Raw genomic sequence first — 20,736 nt, 5'->3', positions numbered from 1 at the left:
TCTAAAGTTGGGTCTATCCCTGGGTCCTTCAAAGATTTCCCCTCCTGCCCTTCATTATTTCTACCCCAACTAAAGAACATTTGTCAGGGGACCTCTCCACCATAGTTCCCTTGAGGATGATAAGCATGTCTCAATTCCAGACATTCCCTTACGTGCCTTCCTCGGCCTCTGGGAACCTGGTAATGCCTGCAGCTTTATTCTACTGCCATCTCCTTGGCCCTCCAGGTAGCCTTCTTGGAAAGGAGATCAGAAGAGCCCACAAGAGCTGTTTCTTACATGTGGCCACAGTAGCTCCATGGGAAACAATAACATATCAATTTCCTTGATACGCACTGAAAGTTACCCAGCATGGCCACCTCTCCTTTGTAGAGAGAGCAGCATGCCACCCTGTGTCACATTCTTTATACTTTCTAGGTTTGTGTCATCTCCAAGGTCTCTGTTAAAGCTCTTCTCTCTCAACTCAAAGAGGAAATTACCTCCTTTCCTTGTCTGTGTGTATGTGTGCATGTGGTGGGAGAGCTCATAGCACATCAACAACTCTCTTCAAAAATGTTCATCTAAACCCCAGGTTCAAACTTTGTATAAGACCCGATGTGGAGGCTAAAGTTTAGGGTCCCATAATTGATCAGGGACTATTGTCTTTGTAAATCCTGCTTCATGATCTCCCCATACTTTGGAATATATCTGATGACTTCAGCCAAACCTTCTACATTAATTTCCTATTTCACATGAAATACTCATTTCCAATGATTAGGAAGAAAATTTTCTTGGAACTATCTGGTCTGTACTTGAGAGAGTAAAAGAAAACCATGTGGAAAGTCAAAACCAGGAGCATATGATCCAAAAAGTGAATGTGTTATCTTTATAGGAAATAGTGAATGTATAAATAAATGAGGAAAGTGCTCTATATTAAGATAATTCTGAAGTTATTACTGCAGCAAGAAAGAATGTGAGGCCTTGTAGCCAAGCTGTGAGCTAAGGACTGATGAGGCTGGAATGAACACTGATAAAGCTTCAAAGGCATGTACAAACATATTAGAGGATGCCAGTTCTTCTTAAACTATAAACTCCCAACTCAAGGAAATCAGACAGTAGCTTGGTGTGGCTCAAAGAAAACATGACTTACAGCCTGTACTTCTAGCTTTGCTTCTTATTAAAATATGCATAATTTTGGAGACATCACTATTCTTTCTTAATTTTCTCATTTATAAAGTTTAAATCATCTCTTTTTCTCTAGTTGTATACTATGATTTAATATACGTGAAAGAAAGGTCATCTGTAAGGAGATATGAGGGAAATGACTAAGGATCAATATTTCTTGAGCATCTATGAAAGGTCAAGCATGGTGCTCTAAGCCAGCATCCCCCAACCTTTCTGGCACCAGGAACCTGTGCTATGAGAATCTAATGCCTGGTGATCTGAGGTGGAGTTGAGGCAGTGATGCTAGTGCTGGGGAGCGGCTGCAAATATAGATGAAGCTTAGCTTGCTCTCCTGCTGCTCACCTCCTGCTGTGCGGCCTGGTTCCTAACAGGCCACTGAAGGGTATTGGTCCACGGTCCAGGGGTTGGGGACCCCTGCTCTAAGCATTTGAAATGTTTTTATCTCATTAAATTCTCCCCCAAACCTAAATGGTTTGTATTTTTATTCCCATTTATAAATAAGGAAACTGGGGCTCAAGGAATATTGGTAACTTGGCCTAGATGTTACAGGAAGTAACAGCAAATCTTGAAATCTAGGTCTATGACTCCATCCCATTTTTTGTTATTAAATTAAGCTGTCTGTTTTCTTGATATAGTTGATATCTAGAGTATCTGATATTGATGTTATAAAGAAATAGTATCTAAATACTGTGCTACACCAATTTATATCTGAAACTTATTAAGATGTCATGGGTTTGTGTCTTGAAATTGTTTTCATAAGCTTCTACTCCCTAAGGAAACCACTTGCTGTTAAGCTGTCACTTCCAATGTCACAGTCTAGTAGCAGAGCTAGTAACCTACCTGACCTATCATTACGGGCTACCCAGGAAGTGGCAAGATAAAGTAGTTCAGCATATGGACTCCAGACAAGCCTGGATCTGATTCCAAGTGTGAGATCCACAGTAATAACTGTGAGGCCTTGAGCAAACTGCTCTAAGTCACAGCAGTCACAAACTCTTCTGCAGAATGAATCTTAGAAGAGTTTCTACTTAGTCTGTTTCATAAGGATAAGTGAGATTATGAATAGGAAGGACATGGTAAATGTTCAGTATTAGTAACTGTCACAGAGTGTTGCAGAGTATATATTGAAGTGGTCTTTTAAATGTAAATATGTGGAGTGATGAGGTTAGTTCAACAGGAGGGCAATTTACCAAGTGTTCCTTAGTTTAAGAACTTCAATATTTTAGCAACATTTCAGAGCCATCTTTAAATTCTGTGTTCAGCATATGCCCAATTTCCCTATGCAGCTAAACTCCAAAGTCTGTTTTCATTTTTAGCTTTATTCATGCTTATTTTTTCTGATTTTTCTTTGAACCTGGCTATTCTGACCACCTAGAGGAGACCAGGAAGTTCTCAGGATCTAGAAGTCCTGTCTTTTTTGGCATGGAGCCATGATTAGATAGCAAAATAATCAAGAATACTTCTCATCTTTTGCATTATCATGGATAAATGAATCAAAAAAGAGCTTAAGCAAAAGGTCAGCCTGATTAGGATGAGGTAAGAGACATCCTTGGGATTTGATTCAAGGAATGTGGGAAATATAGGGGAAAAAAGTTAGATGGTCATCCCCACCTTTCCTTGACCAGGATCTCTGTATGTTCCTGTCTTTACTGAGTTCTCTAGAAACAGAACTGAAAGCAAAGTTTATGTGCTAATACTTTATGAGCTAAAACTTTAGCGGGAATAAAATCCCAGGGAAGCCAGAGTGAGTGGAAGGGAAATGATAAAGGAAAGGAGGGAAAATACAAGATGTAACCAAGCTAGCTACAGCTTCTTGAGAAAGCATAACATGTTGGTTATGTAGAACGTCACCAAGGGAGCTGTAGAGAACCACTGCATAGTCTTGTCTGTCAGAGGAATATAGGAGGGATTAATCTGCCAGTTCCTTCCCATCAATGGCCTCTCATTGGTCAGAGTTTATATTATGGAGAATTAATTCTCCTGCCCTTTGAAGAAACCAGATACAGAACTCATCATGCATTATATCTGTGGCTGGGGGTGGTGGAAGAAACCAGAACTTTTCATGAGTTCAGTTGGGTTGGGCAAGGGCACCAGAATCGTTGCAGCCCTACTGCAGTGAGCATGATGAAGACCATGTCAAAACCTGCCCCTCCACCACCACAGTGTTGGGCAACCAGACAGTGGTGCCAGCTGAGGTTCTCCATTGGACAAATGACCAAGACCTTGGGTGTGTGTTGGGGTGCAGGAGGTACAAGCAAATTTGAGAGGCATATAAACTAGATCTTTTACAGTACCTAACTAGATTTTCTAGATCATTGTTTTTCCATCTAAAATATCCCTTCTTTCAAAGGCCCTAAACAAATTTTTCTTTTATCCTAGCTAATTGCCAACAGCCCAACTTTCTCCTTTAAAGTATTTTCTCAAGAATTTGTCTTCGAACCTCAATATGCCCTACCCTCTTGACAGCATTTCTTAACACTGAGAATCTGCAGCAACTCCAATTAAGGACTTTCTTTATAAGTCGGATAATTAAAATCAGCTTTTGGGTCTGGCAGGGAACCGTAAGATTGTAATTGTCATTCCAATCTATTCTTTTCTGTTCTTTTGTATTTTTATTTTGAAATACATAATCTCTTCACTTTTATAAAAAAGAAAATTAATGCCTGGAGATGTTAAGAGATTTGCCAAGTTATTTAGCAGAATGTGACTCATGACTGGTACATGACTAACACTTAACACTCAACTTTGTGCCTTCCCACTCAAAGACCTCCCCACACTGAACTTCCACACTGCTGTTTGTGAGAACTAGTCAAATGCTTAGAATGCTGGTTTTACTTCTCCTTTTTTTTCACCCTGGATGGCCAGTCCTATGCATTACCTTCTTGATTTCCCTTGCATTTATTGCCCCTTTTCATTTCTTACTCCTGCTATCCTAGTTTAATCCTTCATCATTTCTCTTTAGAAATCCAATTTTACTCTTTTCCCTAGCTCACTTCCAAAACCATCCCTGCCTCTTAATTAACTTCAAAGGCTTCTAGTTTGAGGGCAGGTATCTCTGAAGAGTTTGCAAGCCATTACATGATAGTCTACTTGATTAGTATGACCTAGTTTTTCTAATTTATTTGGATACATAGCTAACTCTGGAATTGCTCCCCAAATTCTATTCTTTTGCTCACATTATTATGGAATTAGTTGTCAAGGTGAATTAGTTAAAGAAATAGAAGGAATTTATTTACTAGAATTTGTACTGTCAGTAATCTAGACAAAATGGTAAAGTATAGGGGACCGTTCCCAGGATAACTCAATGACATTTTGTTATTTCTGCCATTTTTTTTTTTTTTTTTAATACAAGAGGCTGTTTTCCTTGAAGGCAGTAACATATCTTGGTTACTGAACGGTTTTCCGTTCAGGGGTTAAAACAATGTTCATCCAAGAGTGGAATTTTTAATCTCAAGATATAAATGAAAGGACACAGATTCAAAAGGAATTTTGCAAAGGACATATTCTGCTCTTTCTGAGTAGTTTCTTTTCATCCCCCTTTCTGAATATTGAAGAAGAGATTTCCCAGTAAAGTATGTGTAGTAAAATAAGAAAACCCACCTTTCAGATTTTTTTCTTGAGAACATCGATTTGCTTCCAATGTCATTGTGAAATTTGAAGGCTTTTATTTTCCCTCACCTGACTCTTTTCTCACTAAAATGAATCAAGTTACTGGCTCTTGTTTTAAGAATTAAAACATTTTGGTTTCAAAGACTTGCAAAAGTTTAACTGACTAACGTGTCTGGAGGTAGTGGAGGCACGCATTTGTCAATACAACAAATATCTGAAAAACTGCTTATCTAAACAAAGCAAATTAAACACTTTTCCCTTAATTTCCAAGCAATCTGTATGTGTTGAATTAACTAGAAAAGATTGACGTTTTTACCCAAGCTAGAAGTTCTTAAAAGAAAAGTCTGTATGTCACATGACTTTATTCTTCTCTAGTAATCTTTCCTTTAGGAGATTCAGTTTAAAATATCAAGTCCTTTGTATTTCTCCAGTGCTTAAAGGTTTCTGGAGTTAATAAGAAAAAGAGTAAAGCATTTTGAATGCAATACCTCTCTCAGTATTTCTTGAACCCCAAAATGTCTTTGGCTTTGGCTTCCTGAGTGGCTGAGCTCTGAATGTAGCACCATCTTTGACACAGTTAAATATGGGTAATTTGGTTCCCAGTTTCTTCACTTGCAGGACTTAAACCAAATAAGATCCCAAAGAATCTCTTGGACGATATGTCTTTTGCCTCTTTCTTTTCTGAGTGGATGTTAGAAGACTAAAAAAGGAATCAGAGATTATGTTTAGAAAGATAAATCATCTAAATCATTTTAGAACATTACTTTGTAATTTATTTTTTTCTAAGCGACTTTCTCTATGCAAATGTTTTTATATCCCTTATATTTATAATTTCATATTTGTTGAAAAACTTGTAAGTGGGTGCTATTGGTGCCAATTGATAAATAGCATATGAATTTCCTATTTTAGACTATTAATATTGCCATAATATACTTTTTTAGCTATTTAAATGACTCAGCATAGCTTTTTCAATGGCCACAGTAAAATCTTTCAGAACTTTTATTGTTATAGAGTCATCTAGATTTTATACTAGCTAAAAAAAAATACTATACACTTATACTTTTACAGGTTATGAAAGAGTGATTCTGAGCATGTTCCATTATTCCCTCATGTTCTTTCTGGTTTTCCAACTTTGTAACTTGATTCAGACATTACATTTAAGTCACATAAAGGGATCCATTAATCTAATAAGGTATTTTTTTCCCCTTGAACCTTAGATTGTTTTGTGGACGTTGTGGTAGGATTTGACATCTCAACTCTGCAGAATGGGCAAGCTTTGCTCGACGGTCAGTCTTGGGTGGAAACCTACCTTCAAGACATCTTACGTGCCATTGGCTCCCTTAGTGGGGTTAGCTGCGAGGTGGGCACAGAGACTCAGGTTAGTGTGGCTTTTCAAGTGACCAATGCCATGGAAAAATATTCCCCCAAGTTTGAAATCTACAGTGAAAACATACTGAACAGCTTGAAGGGTGTAACAGTTAAAGGACCATCTTTTCTCAATGCAAACTTCTTGAATTCACTGTGGGATGCGTTTCAGAATAAATCAGCTGCTCGTGGAAAGGTAACTTGGTTTTATTTTATTTATTGGTCTGTGGTTGCAATAACCTCCTTTTTACTCATTTTTCTTTTTTGAATACTTTCCTAGGTGGCTCTCTTATTTTCAGATGGATTGGATGATGACATTGAAAAACTTGAACAGAAATCTGATGAACTTAGAAAAGAAGGTATTGAGCATGGGGGAAGAGTGGGAAAGGGGTGTTTATTAACTTTATAATAACAGATCTCAGTTCTTGCTCTAAAGTTTCCAGGCACTCGTATACCCCTGAATTTGCCAACATTTCCACTTTGTATTCATTTGACAGAGCAAATGAGCTCTAAGAACATTTTGGCATTAACATTTTTCTTTATACCCTATGTATATGAACCAACCAACATTGAATACAAAGTCCTATTCTTTCTCTCATATTACTATATTTCTCCTTCCTAAGCTTTCCTGGAGAAGGGTCCCTGTCTCCCTTGCCTCACATTACCTAATATTGTTGCTTTAGTGTCAACAGAAGTAAACTGTGTATTTCTCCTTGACTAAGGGAATGGGAAAGTTGAATTATTTTCTTCTAACATTTTTTAAGTTTCCAGAGTTGCAGGCATTGCTGGACATGTTTACTTATGTTTTGAGGCTTTCTAATCAATTCCATTCTTTAGACCACTGGTGGAACAACTGTAGTGTCTGAGTGTTTAAAGCTCTGGCACCAGGCTTTTGGCTTTGAGAGCCAATGCCCAGTCTGACTTATTGTCAGTTCTTACTAAAACATGGATCAATGGAAGAAATGCACCTACATGTTCTAGTTTGACTAAGAATAGGAAAACTTTCTTGTTTTCCTATTGGTGCCCCACCCAGACTTCCTCTTCTGGACAATTTCCTCCATCCTCCAGCTGCTGTTAGTGTTGGCTGCTAACAGCTCACAGGTCCCCCTTCTTTGAGGAATTGCCCTTGGTCAGTGGGAGCCACCTCATGTGGGAGTTTACTCTCTATCCCATCCCTGGGTAGCAGGTAGAGAACAGTTGGACCTTTGCCTCAAAATGGTACCATGTGGTGCAATTTATGCTCCAAGTTCCTCACAATATCCGGCTGAAGCTAGACTCAAGCTGAAACACTGTCTTGCTCAGCTCCTTCCTCCGCCCCCACCTGCTCTCACCCCTTTCTTCTGAACATGCTTCCTCCATAACCTGTGTGCCTCCAAATCATCTCCGATTCTGTTTCTAGAGAACCCAACCTAAGACATCTGCTTCCCAGGTTTGTTATGAAGGGCTGACTGGATTTCATCTTCGCTGTTTGGTTTTTACTCCCCAATTTTAAACAAATTGCAAAGTCCACTAAATGTATGGTTGGAGAGTAAGGATTTTTATTTTGCCCGTTATTTACTAAAGCTGATTTCTCTTTATCAAGTCTTCACTTTTTTTTTTTTTTTTTAATGAGCTATAGTGGAAATTTTAATGAGCAAGACCCTGGAGTGCTTAGTTTGGGTGGGTAGGCTTTTTTTTAAATTTCAGCTTTTCCTATTTTTCCTTTTTTTATACTGTGTGTGTGGTAAATTTATTGGGGTGACCTTGGCTAATGAAATTAATAGGTTTCAAGTATACAATTCAATAATACATCATATGTATATTGCTTTGTTAGATTTCCTTCTGTCAGCAAATATTTGACCCCTTTTACTCCTATCTACTTCCACCATCCCCCTTCTCTCTGGTAACCACTAATCCACAGTCCATGTCTGTGCATCTCTGTTTGTCATATACATTTGTGGCTTCCCACTTTTAAATACACATAATTTCAGTTGATGCTGGGCCCTATGATATATTGACTTGGCAGAGTCTCCCTAATTTAAAGCCATGTAAACTGCTACAGTTTACAAGTATCAACTGTACAGTTACCATGGAATTAGAAGAGACCAGAGGAAAGAGGATCCTTGATGGTAGATGTGGCTTTATAACTACTAATCCATGTGGGTTGGGTTCAAATTAGTTTCTGAATTTTTAAAGATCTAATAATCTAGAATTCACTCAATGACTACTAATCTTCCCACTTTCTGAAGTCTTTTCTTCCTTTAGTCATTTTAGGAATTGAAGACACTGTATTTAAAATTATAGAACTCTTCTATTGGATGAGTCTGAAAAAAGCAGGATTGAAGCCGCCATCCTGAGAAAAGCAGTTACAAAGAAGTTACATGCATAGTTGCTGCAAACCAATTCCATGATTTTCATAACTCTTAAATTTTTACATTTCCTGGAACTTACAGTCAGATGTGAGACATTTTCCCCTCATAAATCGACCCATTATCATGCCTTCTCTTGATCGTTGAACTCTGATGGATGAACTCAGCATTCCTCATTGCCTTTTCCAGCCTGCCCACCACTCCTTTTCTCCCCTTTATTCTCATTTTCGGAAGAGTGATTGACTGTCCTTGTTTGCTTGAGACAAGTCAGAGACTATCACTTAGGTTTCAAGTATAGTCCAAGCAAACCAGGAAAGTCCAAGCAAACCAGGACAAGTTGGTCATCCAATACTTAGATGTTTCTTCCTTTATTCTACTTCAGCCAACTAGTCTGTTCTTCTCTACTAGAAATTGAGCCTCTCCAGTGTGTCCCTGAAACTTTGTCTTCATTCTATTCCTCACTTCATTCAAAATCATGTATAAACTTATACAAAAAGTCATTCTTAACTCTCGGTCAAGTCTGTGAATATTTCTTTATTCTAGTCCATTGGGTTCCATGTCCTATGCAAAGAATTCTTTACCCATCTATTAAAAATAAAAAAGAAAAAGAGAGAGAAAACTTGTGCCAGTGGAGTCAGGTTTTCATAAAGCTTATTCAATTTTAAGACTGCTCCAAAAAAAAAAAGAGAGAGAGAGAGAGAGAGAAAACTTGGGCCAGTGGAGTCAGGTTTTCGTAAAGCTTATTCAATTTTAAGACTGCTCTTTATGATTATGTCCTTAGTACATTTTTGTTGTTAAAATTTGCTTTGAGTCTAGGCTTTGGAATTGGGCTATCTGGATGAAAACCTAAAAATACCACTTGAGTGGGTGATTTAATCTCTCTAAGCCTCAGTTTGCTTGTCTGTAAAATAGAGCTATAGTTCTACATACCTATACAGTTGTATTTGTATCTTACAAATAAGATAATGCATGTAAAGCACTTAACCAACTTCTAGGCACATAATAACTATTAATATATGAGAGCACAGTTATTGCTATGGTTTCCTTGACCATAATGATTGCCAAGTTTATTACTATCATTATTTAATGTTCTTACTTTGCAAAATAAGTCAACCCTCTCTTAGTCCCTAGAAATTTTCTTTGAAATATTCTGGTCTATAAAATCCCAAAGCCTCTGAGCTACAGCTCTAGATAATTATGTGTCATGTATTTCTAATTGCCTGACAAGAGGTCTTTTACTGTCTTTTGCTACCTATAATTACAACTGGATTATCAATTCCTTATGAGGTTATTTAGAGCTGTGCTTCTCAAACTTAATGTGCATACAAATCATTTAAGGATTTTATTAAAATATAGATTCTGATTTTTTAGGTCTGGGATGGGGCCTGAGATTCTGTATTTCTGAGAGGCTCGAAGGAGCAGGCCATACTCCTGCTCCAAGGATCACCCTTTGCATAGCAAAAATTTAGTAGAACACTTACTTTCCTGATATATTAATCCCTCTGTACTTTAGCATGTCCTTGGACTCTTTAACTCAGTATCTCACAGTTACAATTTCCCCTGTCTCCAATTTTTAATTAGTTTTGAAAAATGTAAATTCCTTTTGTTCTCCAATTGGTCTTCTCACATCAGTTTTATATTGTGTGGTTGGGTGAAGTGGACAATAAAATGAGTGTTCCTCTTGTAACTGTTTTCCTAGAATATCAATTTAGATATAGATGCAAAAAGATTAAAATAACCAAAACTACCTCGCCTCAAGAATTGTTAACTGTGTTGCATAGGCCTGAATGCCCTCATAACTGTAGCTCTGGGTGGAGCCACCAATGCAAGTGACCTGACTGATCTTCCCTACATTGAATTTGGGAAAGGATTTGAATACAAGACCCAGCTCACTATTGAAATGAGAGATCTTGGGAGCCAATTGTCAAAGCAGCTGGTAAGTTATTCAGAAAAGGCAGGTGAGTTTAAATTTTCTATTTGTTTTTTATATAGATTTAATATTTATACTTATGAATTTAAACTAATTTTGTTCATTTCGGAGTGAAGAAAGGCTTTTCTGAATTAGTGGACAGCCTAAGTAAGAGGATGTTTTGAAAGAAATGTAATATAGTAGAGATATGTCAAAGCATGTTTAATTTATACGCTTGGCTTAAAAAACAAACAAACAAAAACCTCAGTAGCACCTACAATCTTGCTCAAATTATAGTCAAAGAATATTTAAGTGCCAAAGGGAATTTGAGATGTGAGAGTCAATCAGCTGGTCCCTCAGCAAGCCAGTTTTCACATCCCTTGTAGATCCTGTATCACAGCTCACCACATGGAGTGTAATTCTAGTGTCTAAGATGTGTATTTTCCCTGCAACATGGCCTGTAAATGAGAGCCAGTTACATTTAGGGTTCAACTAGAGAAAAAGAAATCTGCTCCAATGTTGAGGAAAAAACTAGTAATGTGATGGTAGACCTCCAGTGTTGTACTTCATGAGCGAGCAAAAGATTTTTAAAGGCTGTCTCCACTACCGAGATTTTTGCCTTATGATCTATTTTTAGAGCCTAATGCGTACATGAGATGCATCTCAATCATATTTCTCTCAGAAACACACAAGAATTTAAACTAGAGTGGTGAAGTGTTATTGAGATATGTGGTAGTACTTTAATAAATGGCTAATAATTTGAAATTTGCTTATAATTTATAAAATCTATAAACACCATATCGGGACACTTTCCAGTAAAGGGTTAGCTTCTGCTATTGTGCACTATAGAATTTATTCATAAATAATGTTAAAACACAGTTTGTTCAGAAGAGTAATTATGTAAAAAAATGGGAATTTTATTGGAATTTCTTTCTACAAGGGAAGACGGTGTCATGTATTTTTTCTGTCTATTATTTGAAATCTGCATTGGAAATTCATAGAGAGAGGAAGATATTACTCAAAATAAGCCTGTCAGTTTTTAGATATTACATAAATGCAATACCGTACAAGAAAAACTTAATTTTAGACATAGATGAATTTTAATGTTAATAGTAAAAGATTTGATGTAGGATTTTGGTGATCTGAATAAAATTGATATCAAATATGAAATCAGAAAATCCATTTTGTTATTATTTGGTTTCATATGTTTCAAATATTATTGGTATTTCTGAGATTTTCAGGAAAAAAAGAATTTTCTAATGTCAGAAAAGGAACATTATATAATAAGAGACAAAGAAGGGAAATTGCTAAATGGTTATAATGGTTTTCTTCACACTGGAATTTTGATGGGAAACTACTCAACACAAAAATTGATTCTCCCCAATTAAGGCAAAACATGGTATTTACTCTAAACAGAATTTTCCTAAAAAATAAATCTTGTGGGTTAATTGTAAAAATGTAATGGAATATATCAGTTATTCAGGAGATGACTAACTAGGTCCAAGATGAAATTCACATTTTTAAATACAGAATATGATTTTTTTTTGGCCAGAGTATAAAGAAGAATTTTCTCATGCCCCACCCTCTATAGCAAATGCTTCTGAAATGTTGAACATGCAATTCATGTTTTTGAAATCCTGTCACACACACTGTTTTGGAAGCATTTATCATTGGATTCAGTTTGAAGCAGTGTGACATTGGGCACTATCTAAATCTTCTAGCGCACAAAGATTTCACAAGATAGGAAATGGAGAAAATAGCATGCGTTCATTTTATTGAACAAAATATTGAGGGCGGAATTGTATAGAGTAATAAATGCCATGGTCATTACTGGGATGGAGTGGGTACAGAAAACCACAATAATAAATAGGTATGCAGTGAATTGGCCATGGGTAAACTAATACCATTTTGAGAACACAAAAAATCTTTGCATTGATTCTGAATTCCTCATGTGCTAGAGAATGCAGATCACAGAGAAAGATGGTAGCTGAAGAATGTCTCATGCATTCTTTCTAGGGAACAGTCACTTTAATGGTAAACAGGCTTCTGAAATCGATAGAAGTCTGAATCACACTAGTAAGCTTGTATGTGTGATTGGAAAGCAATGCGACAAAATATAATGTATTTCCTACCCTTCCCCAAGGTCAATGTTGCTGAAAGGACTTGCTGCTGTTTATTCTGCAAGTGCATTGGAGAGGATGGCACAATGGGAGAGCCAGGACCACCAGGGAAAAGGGTGATTTTAAGATTTATGGCTCACTTTATTTGAATGTAGTATGTCTGTCAGACATGAGTTTAGGTAGAAATAAGGGGTGATTTTAAGTGGCAGGTAGAAGCCTCTGGGTAAACACTTATTACACTTCTCTTTTTATATGCCAAATTAGATAGTCAGGGCTTTTCCTTGACATTCAAAATTGGAGTCCTTCTAAAAACTTTTTATACAAATCTCAGGAGAAACAACTGCCAAGATCCTTGATTTTCCAATATTCTAGCAGTGATGACAGTGATGCAGGAAAGTCAATTGTCATCTCTCATGTTGAATAATGAAAACCTTCCGAATACCGATGTCATTTCAATTTCCATTTTTAATAACTGCAGTCATTTAAATCAAGTAGAGAATATTTTGTGCAGTCTGCTGAAAATCAAGCTAGATCAGATCACCCTATCATAGCAAAAGATGTTAAGATGTTTCATTCAGCTTTATCCAGTCAAAATGTTATCACAGATGTATAGGCAAAAATAGGCCAATTAGGAAAACAGTAACCAACAGTAAATTCAGATATTTCCTAACAAAAAAGAGTTTGTGTACCTTTATGTAAAAATATGATTTGGGGTTTTAGGAAATGTTTAAACATGTACAAACATACTATGAATATGTTTAACAATGTTTTCAATACTGCTTGTTTACATGTGTGTTTGAGTTTTGAATAATTTATAGATAGCACTATAACTCCAAAACTACTATGGCTGTGTCTATAAAGAAAGCTTTTGGACTAATTATTTCCTGAATGCTTCAATTTCATGTAAAAAGAGTGATAGAATTTTTAAAAAACAGAGCCCAGAAAGAATGGAAGAACATGTAGGTGGTCTGTTTTTCTATGTGTAGCATAAATCTTAAAAAAAGATTTTTTAAAATAAAAAGAAGATAATTCTAGCTTGCCAGGGGCAAATGTAGCTGTGTCATTTGAACATTTGTCTGGACAAAAACTCCAGCACTATATATGACCCCAGAGAGAGTTATGGACAGTATTAGGATTCACACGCCCACACACCCTTGAGTTATCGTCTCGAAATTCCATTTATTTTTATGCGTATAAATGCAGCCTAGGTTGTGGCAGAGTACTAAATTTTTCAAACTCTTACTTTTCTAAATAAAACTGTAAAGCTGAAGAATTTGGCTTGGTTAACCTCTGGTTTTTGGTCTATAGAGTGCTAATGTACTACTCTTCCTTTCCTTATTTCCAGGGACTCCCAGGTTTTAAAGGCAGTGAAGGCTACCTGGGAGAGGAAGGCACTGCTGTAAGTCAAGGGTTTTTTCAGCTTCACTTATTCCTAAGAACATATCTACAATATGAAATCATTTGTGTCAGTTCAGAGAGACACAAGAAATGTTAGATTCTAATGGTTTGTGTGCAAAATCAGAATTCTTTCCTAATCCTCATCAGACTTCGCTTCTAGTAATCATTAGCAGTCTCTTAACCTACTGTCTCCTCATTTGCCATCCACCAACATTGCACAGTGAACTCAATGCCAAAGTTGTCATCTTCCCCAGAGGAGTCACACCACTGTCATTTCCCCCTTCCTGATCCACTTTGCATAGGTAAACCAAACCACCACATTACTTATCAAGAAACTCACCTTTCCTTCCTTCCTTCCTTCCTTCCTTCCTTCCTTCCTTCCTTCCTTCCTTCCTTCCTTCCTTATTTCCTTCTGTCCCTCCCTCCGTACCTCCCTCCCTTCCTTCCTTCCCTCCTTCCTTCCATTCAGCCATCCGTCAATGTATCCATTCATTTAACAATTATATAGGCATCTTACCATTTGTCACATTATTTATCAAAGACCTCACTCACGACTGTACTCATCCATTCATATATTCATTTGACAAATATTAAAGCATCTTACCATGTACCAGGCACATTGCTAAGCCCTAGAAATAAAAACAAACAAACAAGCAAACAAACAAGAAAGATTCCCATCTCAGGTAACTTCCAAACCAGTGGAAAAGAAACAAGACAACAGTGGTTGCAGCTGTTATACACAAGGAGTATACTAGAGGTATAATGAGATGCAGTGTGACAGAGTATAGCAGAACAAATACCTAACAACCTCAAGTAACAGCCTTGGTGGCACTTAGGACTTGGAAGAGGAAGGCTACAAATAAGGGGTAATTTGGGGGCAGACATCTGAAGGACAAAGAACAATTTCACCAGGCAAAATTTGTAGGGAAGAACATTCTACTACAGAGAGAACAGTGTGTTCAAGGGCATGTAACTGAGTCAGAGAATTGTGTGTTTGCAGAATGGCACATGGTCAACATGGCTGAAACCTAGGATACAATGAGAGGAGGTTATTTGGCAAGCAAGACTCAAATTATTGGGAGCCTTGAATACCTATCTCTGGAAGATTTGGATGGTGTCTTCCAGTTGATGAGCAGTCATTGAATGATGTTACACATAAGAGTAAAAATGATGGGCTATGGGTTTAGAAAGCATGCCCAGGCAATATTATGGATACCATTAAGGCAGGCATTAGACTTGGAAGCCTTGAAGTAGTAGGTACAAGACAAAGAGATCCTAATCTTAGTTTGGCACAATATGAATGGAGGTTGAATGGACATAACTTGGTGACTACTTATGGAGAAAGAAGCTGAGGATGACATCTTTGTTTCCAGCTCACAAGATATACAGACTGCTGGGGTTACCAAAACAAGGACTGAAGGAGCAGTTATTTGTTTAAAGAAAGAGAGAAGGAAGATGGATTTGGGTCTAGAAATTATGCCTCTTGCATAGATTATACCTGGAGCATCCTTCTCTGATGTCTCACCAATTTCTCGTTATCTGTTCCTGAAATATCTCCTAAAATATTGAGAATATATCTCAGCTGCCAGTTATTTGTATATCTGTTTTATTTAGATACTACCCTACCCATGGCAGCGTCCAGGTGAGATCTGAAGCAAAGTTGTCAACAGAGTAGCTCTGGTTTACTTCCATTTTTAATTTCTTTAAAGCATGAATTCTGGATTGTAAACCATGAGAAGGCACATATTTTTTTCCCAACATAACACTTGTCAAATTTCCAAGACAGACTCCAGGTTCCAACAGAAAAATGCTCATCAGGATATGTGTTCTTTCTCAGGGAGAAAGAGGAAATACTGGACCAGTGGGAGAGGAAGGTATTAGGGGATGCTATGGCACCAAAGGTCCTAAGGTAAGTGTTGCATAAGACACTGTGAAATCTTCCTAGCATTGATTCCATTTTCTTACACTAACCACTACTGTTATTTCTATTTTCAGGGAAACAGGGGACTAAATGGACAGGAGGTATGGTACTAAATACGTTCATTTATCTCCCTATCTACTATCTAGAGATATTTTTATTTTTTAGATTATTGTAGATTGTACAAATGAAGTTTCTGTTGACCTTTTTTATTGTCGATAATTTCATTTTGTTTATTCCAGTCTTTTATTGCAGGCAATATATATTATTTGTTGAAAGTTTGTATTACTCAGTAATCTTTGATATTACCTAGGGCAAGCCTAACAAAGAGGCTATATGTGGAACATAAAATTAAACTTTTTGTTTGGTGTCTATCTTCTCTCCACATAAATGTAAGGCACTCTATTCTGATCACATTTGTCTTTTAGGGAGAAGTTGGGGAAAGTGGAATTGACGGATTAAATGGAATACAGGTAGAGCCTTCTCTTGGTGACTTAAGACCCTTATGAGCATTTTCTCATTAAGAAAATGGAAATTTGAGTTTATTCTTTTGTTTTTTAGGGTGACAGTGGTCTTCCTGGAAGAAAAGGAGAAAAGGGTGATGAAGGATCTCAGGTAGGGATTCAATAAAGGGACAACATGAAAACTGTACTCAGAGTTAAAGATGTGATTAATAGAGTAGAAGAGCTGTCCTAGGTGTATCAGTCAGCTAGTGCCTCAAAATTGCTTTGTGACAATTGCAAAACCTCAATCTCATAAACTTTTATTTCTTATGTGTCTGAGAGGTTCAGCTGATCTAGGCTGAGCATGACTAACCTTGGCTCATGTATCTATAAGTCAAATGGGTGCTTTGTTCTACATGTCTCTTTTTCTCCTCCTGGGACGAGAGAGCTGCCTGGCCATGACCTTTCATGACAGAAGCACGCGAGAGGAAGTAGAAACGCATAAGGTCTCTCAAGGCCTGTTGGAGCCCAGGCTTGGAATTCTCACAGTGACATTTCTATTTTTTTCTGTTGGCCAAGTCAGGTCATGGCCAAACTCAAGGATAGGGAATCTTGCCCCGCCACAGTTGGAAGGCATTGCAGAGTTAGACACAGATAGGAGTGAAGAACTGGGGTCATTAATGAAAAACAGCTACCAACTAAGAACAGCCACAAGGTATTAAGAGTCTGTGGTACACAGCAGCACAGTGGAACTATGTGCCACTCATTCCCATCTAGAGCAAATACCAACAGCAGCCATACTTCCATCATCTACTTTATCTGTCTTTAGGGTGTGAACAGTTGAGTCAGAAATCCACTTTTTAGCTGATGCAACCACCTTGGGGAAAATGGATAATCTCTCTGACTCTCAGCTGCCTCACTAAAAGAAAGATAATAAACAATACCTGGTTTATAAAGTAGTTGTAAAAAAAAAAAAAAGTAAATAAGATGATAAATGTGTCTGGAACACAGGATTCACCACTGTGGCAAATAATTGAGGTCACTCTTAAATTATTCATATGATGCCTGAAACTATTTTTTGGTTGTTCCTCTTTCCAGTTTAAAAATAATTTTAGAGAAAAATAGTTATTCAAATCAGGGGGAAGATAAGCTCTTCGTTTCTATTAATGACTATTCTTGTCTTGTCCTTCTTCTGATTTTTATTAACTTTAGGGAAGCCCAGGAAAGAGAGGGATTTCTGGTGACCGTGGAGCAAAGGGCCTGCGAGGAGATCCTGTAAGTACCGGGGCTGTGCGGGCTGTGAACTAACATCAGGATTTGTCATCCTTACTTTACGGTACTACAACAGCAAGCCTGAGTTTAAATCATCGCAGGCACAATTGTAGAATTTTAAAAGCAGATCCCTTATGTTAGAGCTTCATCACACACAGTGTGAGTATGGACAGTGAGAAGCCCTTGCACATCATTTGCATGTGTTTTTGTTGAGAATACAGATTCGGAATTGTCCTTGTGCTACAGAGCTGTGAAAGAATTCCAGTCTACTTCCTTGTCTTTCTCTGAGTACCATGAACAGAATAGAGGAAACCAAGCCATCTTTTCTTTTCTGTTCTCCAAGATTCTTTCTCAGTTGAGAATATTAGCTTCATTTCCTTGGCTCTAAGCTGACTAAGATTATAGTAGGCAAAACCAATGACACAAAACCTATGTGCCTGCTCTCACAGGGATACAATCAGTTAGTAGGCATCACCTATGCCAAAAAAAGGTATGACCCATACTGACATAAGGGATACACCAAGTCCAATGGAACATTAGTTAAGGCTTTTATCACCATGCCTACACATTAGGAAATTCTAGAATCTTAGTGAATTAGGATTTAGGTTTGTTTTTAAATGTTTATTAAACTTTTTATTGAGATGTAATTGATATATAACATAGTATAAATTTAAAGTGTACAAGGCATTGATTTCATACACGTAGGCATTGCAATATGATTACCACCAGAGTGTTAGCTAACTCCTCTATCATGGCACATAGTTATCATTTTTGTGGTGAGAACATTTAAGATCTAGCTCTTAGCAGCTTTGAAGCATATTATATAGCATTGTTGTCTATCATTACAATGCTATACTTTAGATCCCCAGAACTTAATTTTTTAATTTATAATTTTTTAGCTTCCAATTACAATTGACATTCAATATTATTTTATATTAGTTTCAGGTGTACAGCATAGGGGTCAGACATTTATATAATTTACAAAGTGATTCCCCAATTATTCTATACCCACTTGGCACCATACATAGTTATTATGATATTGTTGACTATATTCCCTGTGCTGTGCTTCACATCCCGTGACTGTTTTCTAACTACCAATTTGTACTTCTTAATATCTTCACCTTTTTCACCCAACCCACAATCCCTTTCCATCTGGCAATTACCAGTTTGTTCTCTGTATCTATGAGTCTGTTTTCATTTTGTTTGACTAGAACTTATTTTTGAACTGTAACATACATTAGAAAAATACACAAATTATAAATGTACAGTTTGATGACTGTAAATACACCTGTGCACTCACAATCCAGAGATAGAACATTAGACAACAGAGCACTCAGAACTCCCCTCATGTCTACTCCAGTCACCACCCGTCCTCGCTAAGGTGATTACTATCCTAGGACCATAAATTAGTTTTAGCTGTTCTTGAACTTTAAGTTGGCCATCATATATAGATGACTGAAATATCTTCGAACTTTTCAATGAGTTCCTGCTGGATCATTAGGAGCTCATATTTAATTACAAATTTGTGTTAAGTGATTTTTTTTTTGTGTAGTTGCATAGAAATTGAAAGACTGGACCAGACCATAGACTGAACAGATGCAAATTGGGATGTTCTATTTTGTAGAATGTGCTGGGATATGATTTTTTTTTATGTCATCTCTTTAATCAAATAGTTCAGAGTTGTACCACAATAAGAAGTTTATACATCCAGTGGGAGAAAATTTTGGACTTTACATTACCTTCTTTTCCTTACACGCCTTTCTCACCAAAATGTAATTCTCTAATAATGTAATTTATGTATACCCTGCTTGGAGGACATAACAGACAAATATTTAAACTTTAGAGGAAAGCAGAAAATGTAGAAAATAATCTTTGACTTTGGTATGTGTGAGAGAGAATTTTTCCCGTAAGTTTTAATAATATCAGTTATAAATTAATTCTAAGCTCATTATTTTCACCCTATTAGCCTATAAGCTTTGTAAGTGTAGAAACTACTTGTTTAAAAGCTTACCGAGTGCCTGGAACAACGACATGTCCCTGTTGGTGATCACAAATGAGTTATTGATTGAAGAAGGCAATCTGGGCTGCTGTCAGCCAAACAGCCTGGCAGCTGGCACTCAGCAGGACTGGATAATTGCTGTCCCCACTCAATTTATTGGAGCATTGACTGAATAGACTGGCTCTATTGATTGTTCCAGCATCATGGCGACACTGCTCTGTTTGTGGTCCTAACTATCTAAGATTGAAAGTTTTCAGTTTGGCTTGCAGAGGATAGTATCCCACAATGTGTGCCTGTTTTCAATGAGTTCCTGCTGGAACATTTGTATGAATATTGAGAAAAACGCAAGATTCTAGAATTTTCTGGAAACCAGAAAAGTAGGAGTAAGCATATGGGGGAAGAAGGCAATCAGGCGTCCAAGAGAGAAAAAATGGGAGTGGGCAGCAGATGCAGTCCTCAGCACTGCTCAGTGTACTTATGTTCTTGTGATAGAACCCATTACAACATTTGCCTTTTCCAAAGGGTATGGGAAAGCAAAATCTACCAACCTTCAAGTATAAAGTTGCCTAGGCCCTGAGAAAGAAAAGATTAAGAGAAAGGATGACAGTAGCCAGAAGGGGTACCTCCAGACCAGGATCAGAGTTGTCATAAACACAAGTCATGTCACCCTTACTTTCCTTGGTTATGCCTTCTATGGTGAGCTCTAGATTTCCCCCCACACACACACCTTGAGTCTCCACTCCCTTCTGCAAAGCACAGGAGAAAAAGGAAACTCTTGTAAGCCATTTATAATCTTAACCTATTTCTGCTTTCAGTTGGTTGGACTTATCAACTTTTTTGGAGGGGTGACTAAATGTGTTATACACAAGTCACATTTTTAAGGAGAAATGTTCAAAACCTATTAATTTTTATTTTCTATTTTTTAGGGAGTTCCTGGATTTGACAATAGCATAGAAGGACCCAAGGGTTTGAAAGGAGAAGGCGGAAGACAAGTAATTATGGGGGCGTTTGGAAGTTGGGCATTTGAAAATAAACTTGTAATGATGTGAAGTACATATATGAAGTACCTATAAAGAATTTGGAATCAGAGTGGATTCCATACAAAAAAATTATTTTTAGGAAAAGCCATATACTGATAGAACTATCAAAAGAGCTATTGGCCTTCCCAGGATCCAGAGAACACGTACCCTGAAA

General features: G+C 37.2%; 1 protein-coding gene across 1 annotated transcript in view; it reads left to right on the top strand.

Annotated features, from left to right (window-relative positions):
* LOC102883628 (collagen alpha-6(VI) chain) overlaps positions 1–20,736 on the top strand; it is a 92,676-nt gene that overhangs the window by 15,019 nt on the left and 56,921 nt on the right. The window contains exons 8-18 of the mRNA XM_006907292.1: positions 5,988–6,331; positions 6,416–6,494; positions 10,265–10,419; positions 12,536–12,628; positions 13,858–13,911; positions 15,748–15,819; positions 15,906–15,932; positions 16,257–16,301; positions 16,390–16,443; positions 17,484–17,546; positions 20,469–20,534. Coding sequence (XP_006907354.1) covers positions 5,988–6,331; positions 6,416–6,494; positions 10,265–10,419; positions 12,536–12,628; positions 13,858–13,911; positions 15,748–15,819; positions 15,906–15,932; positions 16,257–16,301; positions 16,390–16,443; positions 17,484–17,546; positions 20,469–20,534 — 1,052 coding nt within the window. The remainder of the gene's footprint in view (positions 1–5,987; positions 6,332–6,415; positions 6,495–10,264; positions 10,420–12,535; positions 12,629–13,857; positions 13,912–15,747; positions 15,820–15,905; positions 15,933–16,256; positions 16,302–16,389; positions 16,444–17,483; positions 17,547–20,468; positions 20,535–20,736) is intronic.

Source organism: Pteropus alecto, unplaced genomic scaffold (genome assembly GCF_000325575.1).
Source record: "Pteropus alecto unplaced genomic scaffold, ASM32557v1 scaffold92, whole genome shotgun sequence".
Classification (NCBI taxonomy): domain Eukaryota; kingdom Metazoa; phylum Chordata; class Mammalia; order Chiroptera; family Pteropodidae; genus Pteropus; species Pteropus alecto.
The sequence above is the reverse complement of the archived record's forward strand: the minus strand, read 5'-3'. Positions and strand labels throughout refer to the sequence as shown.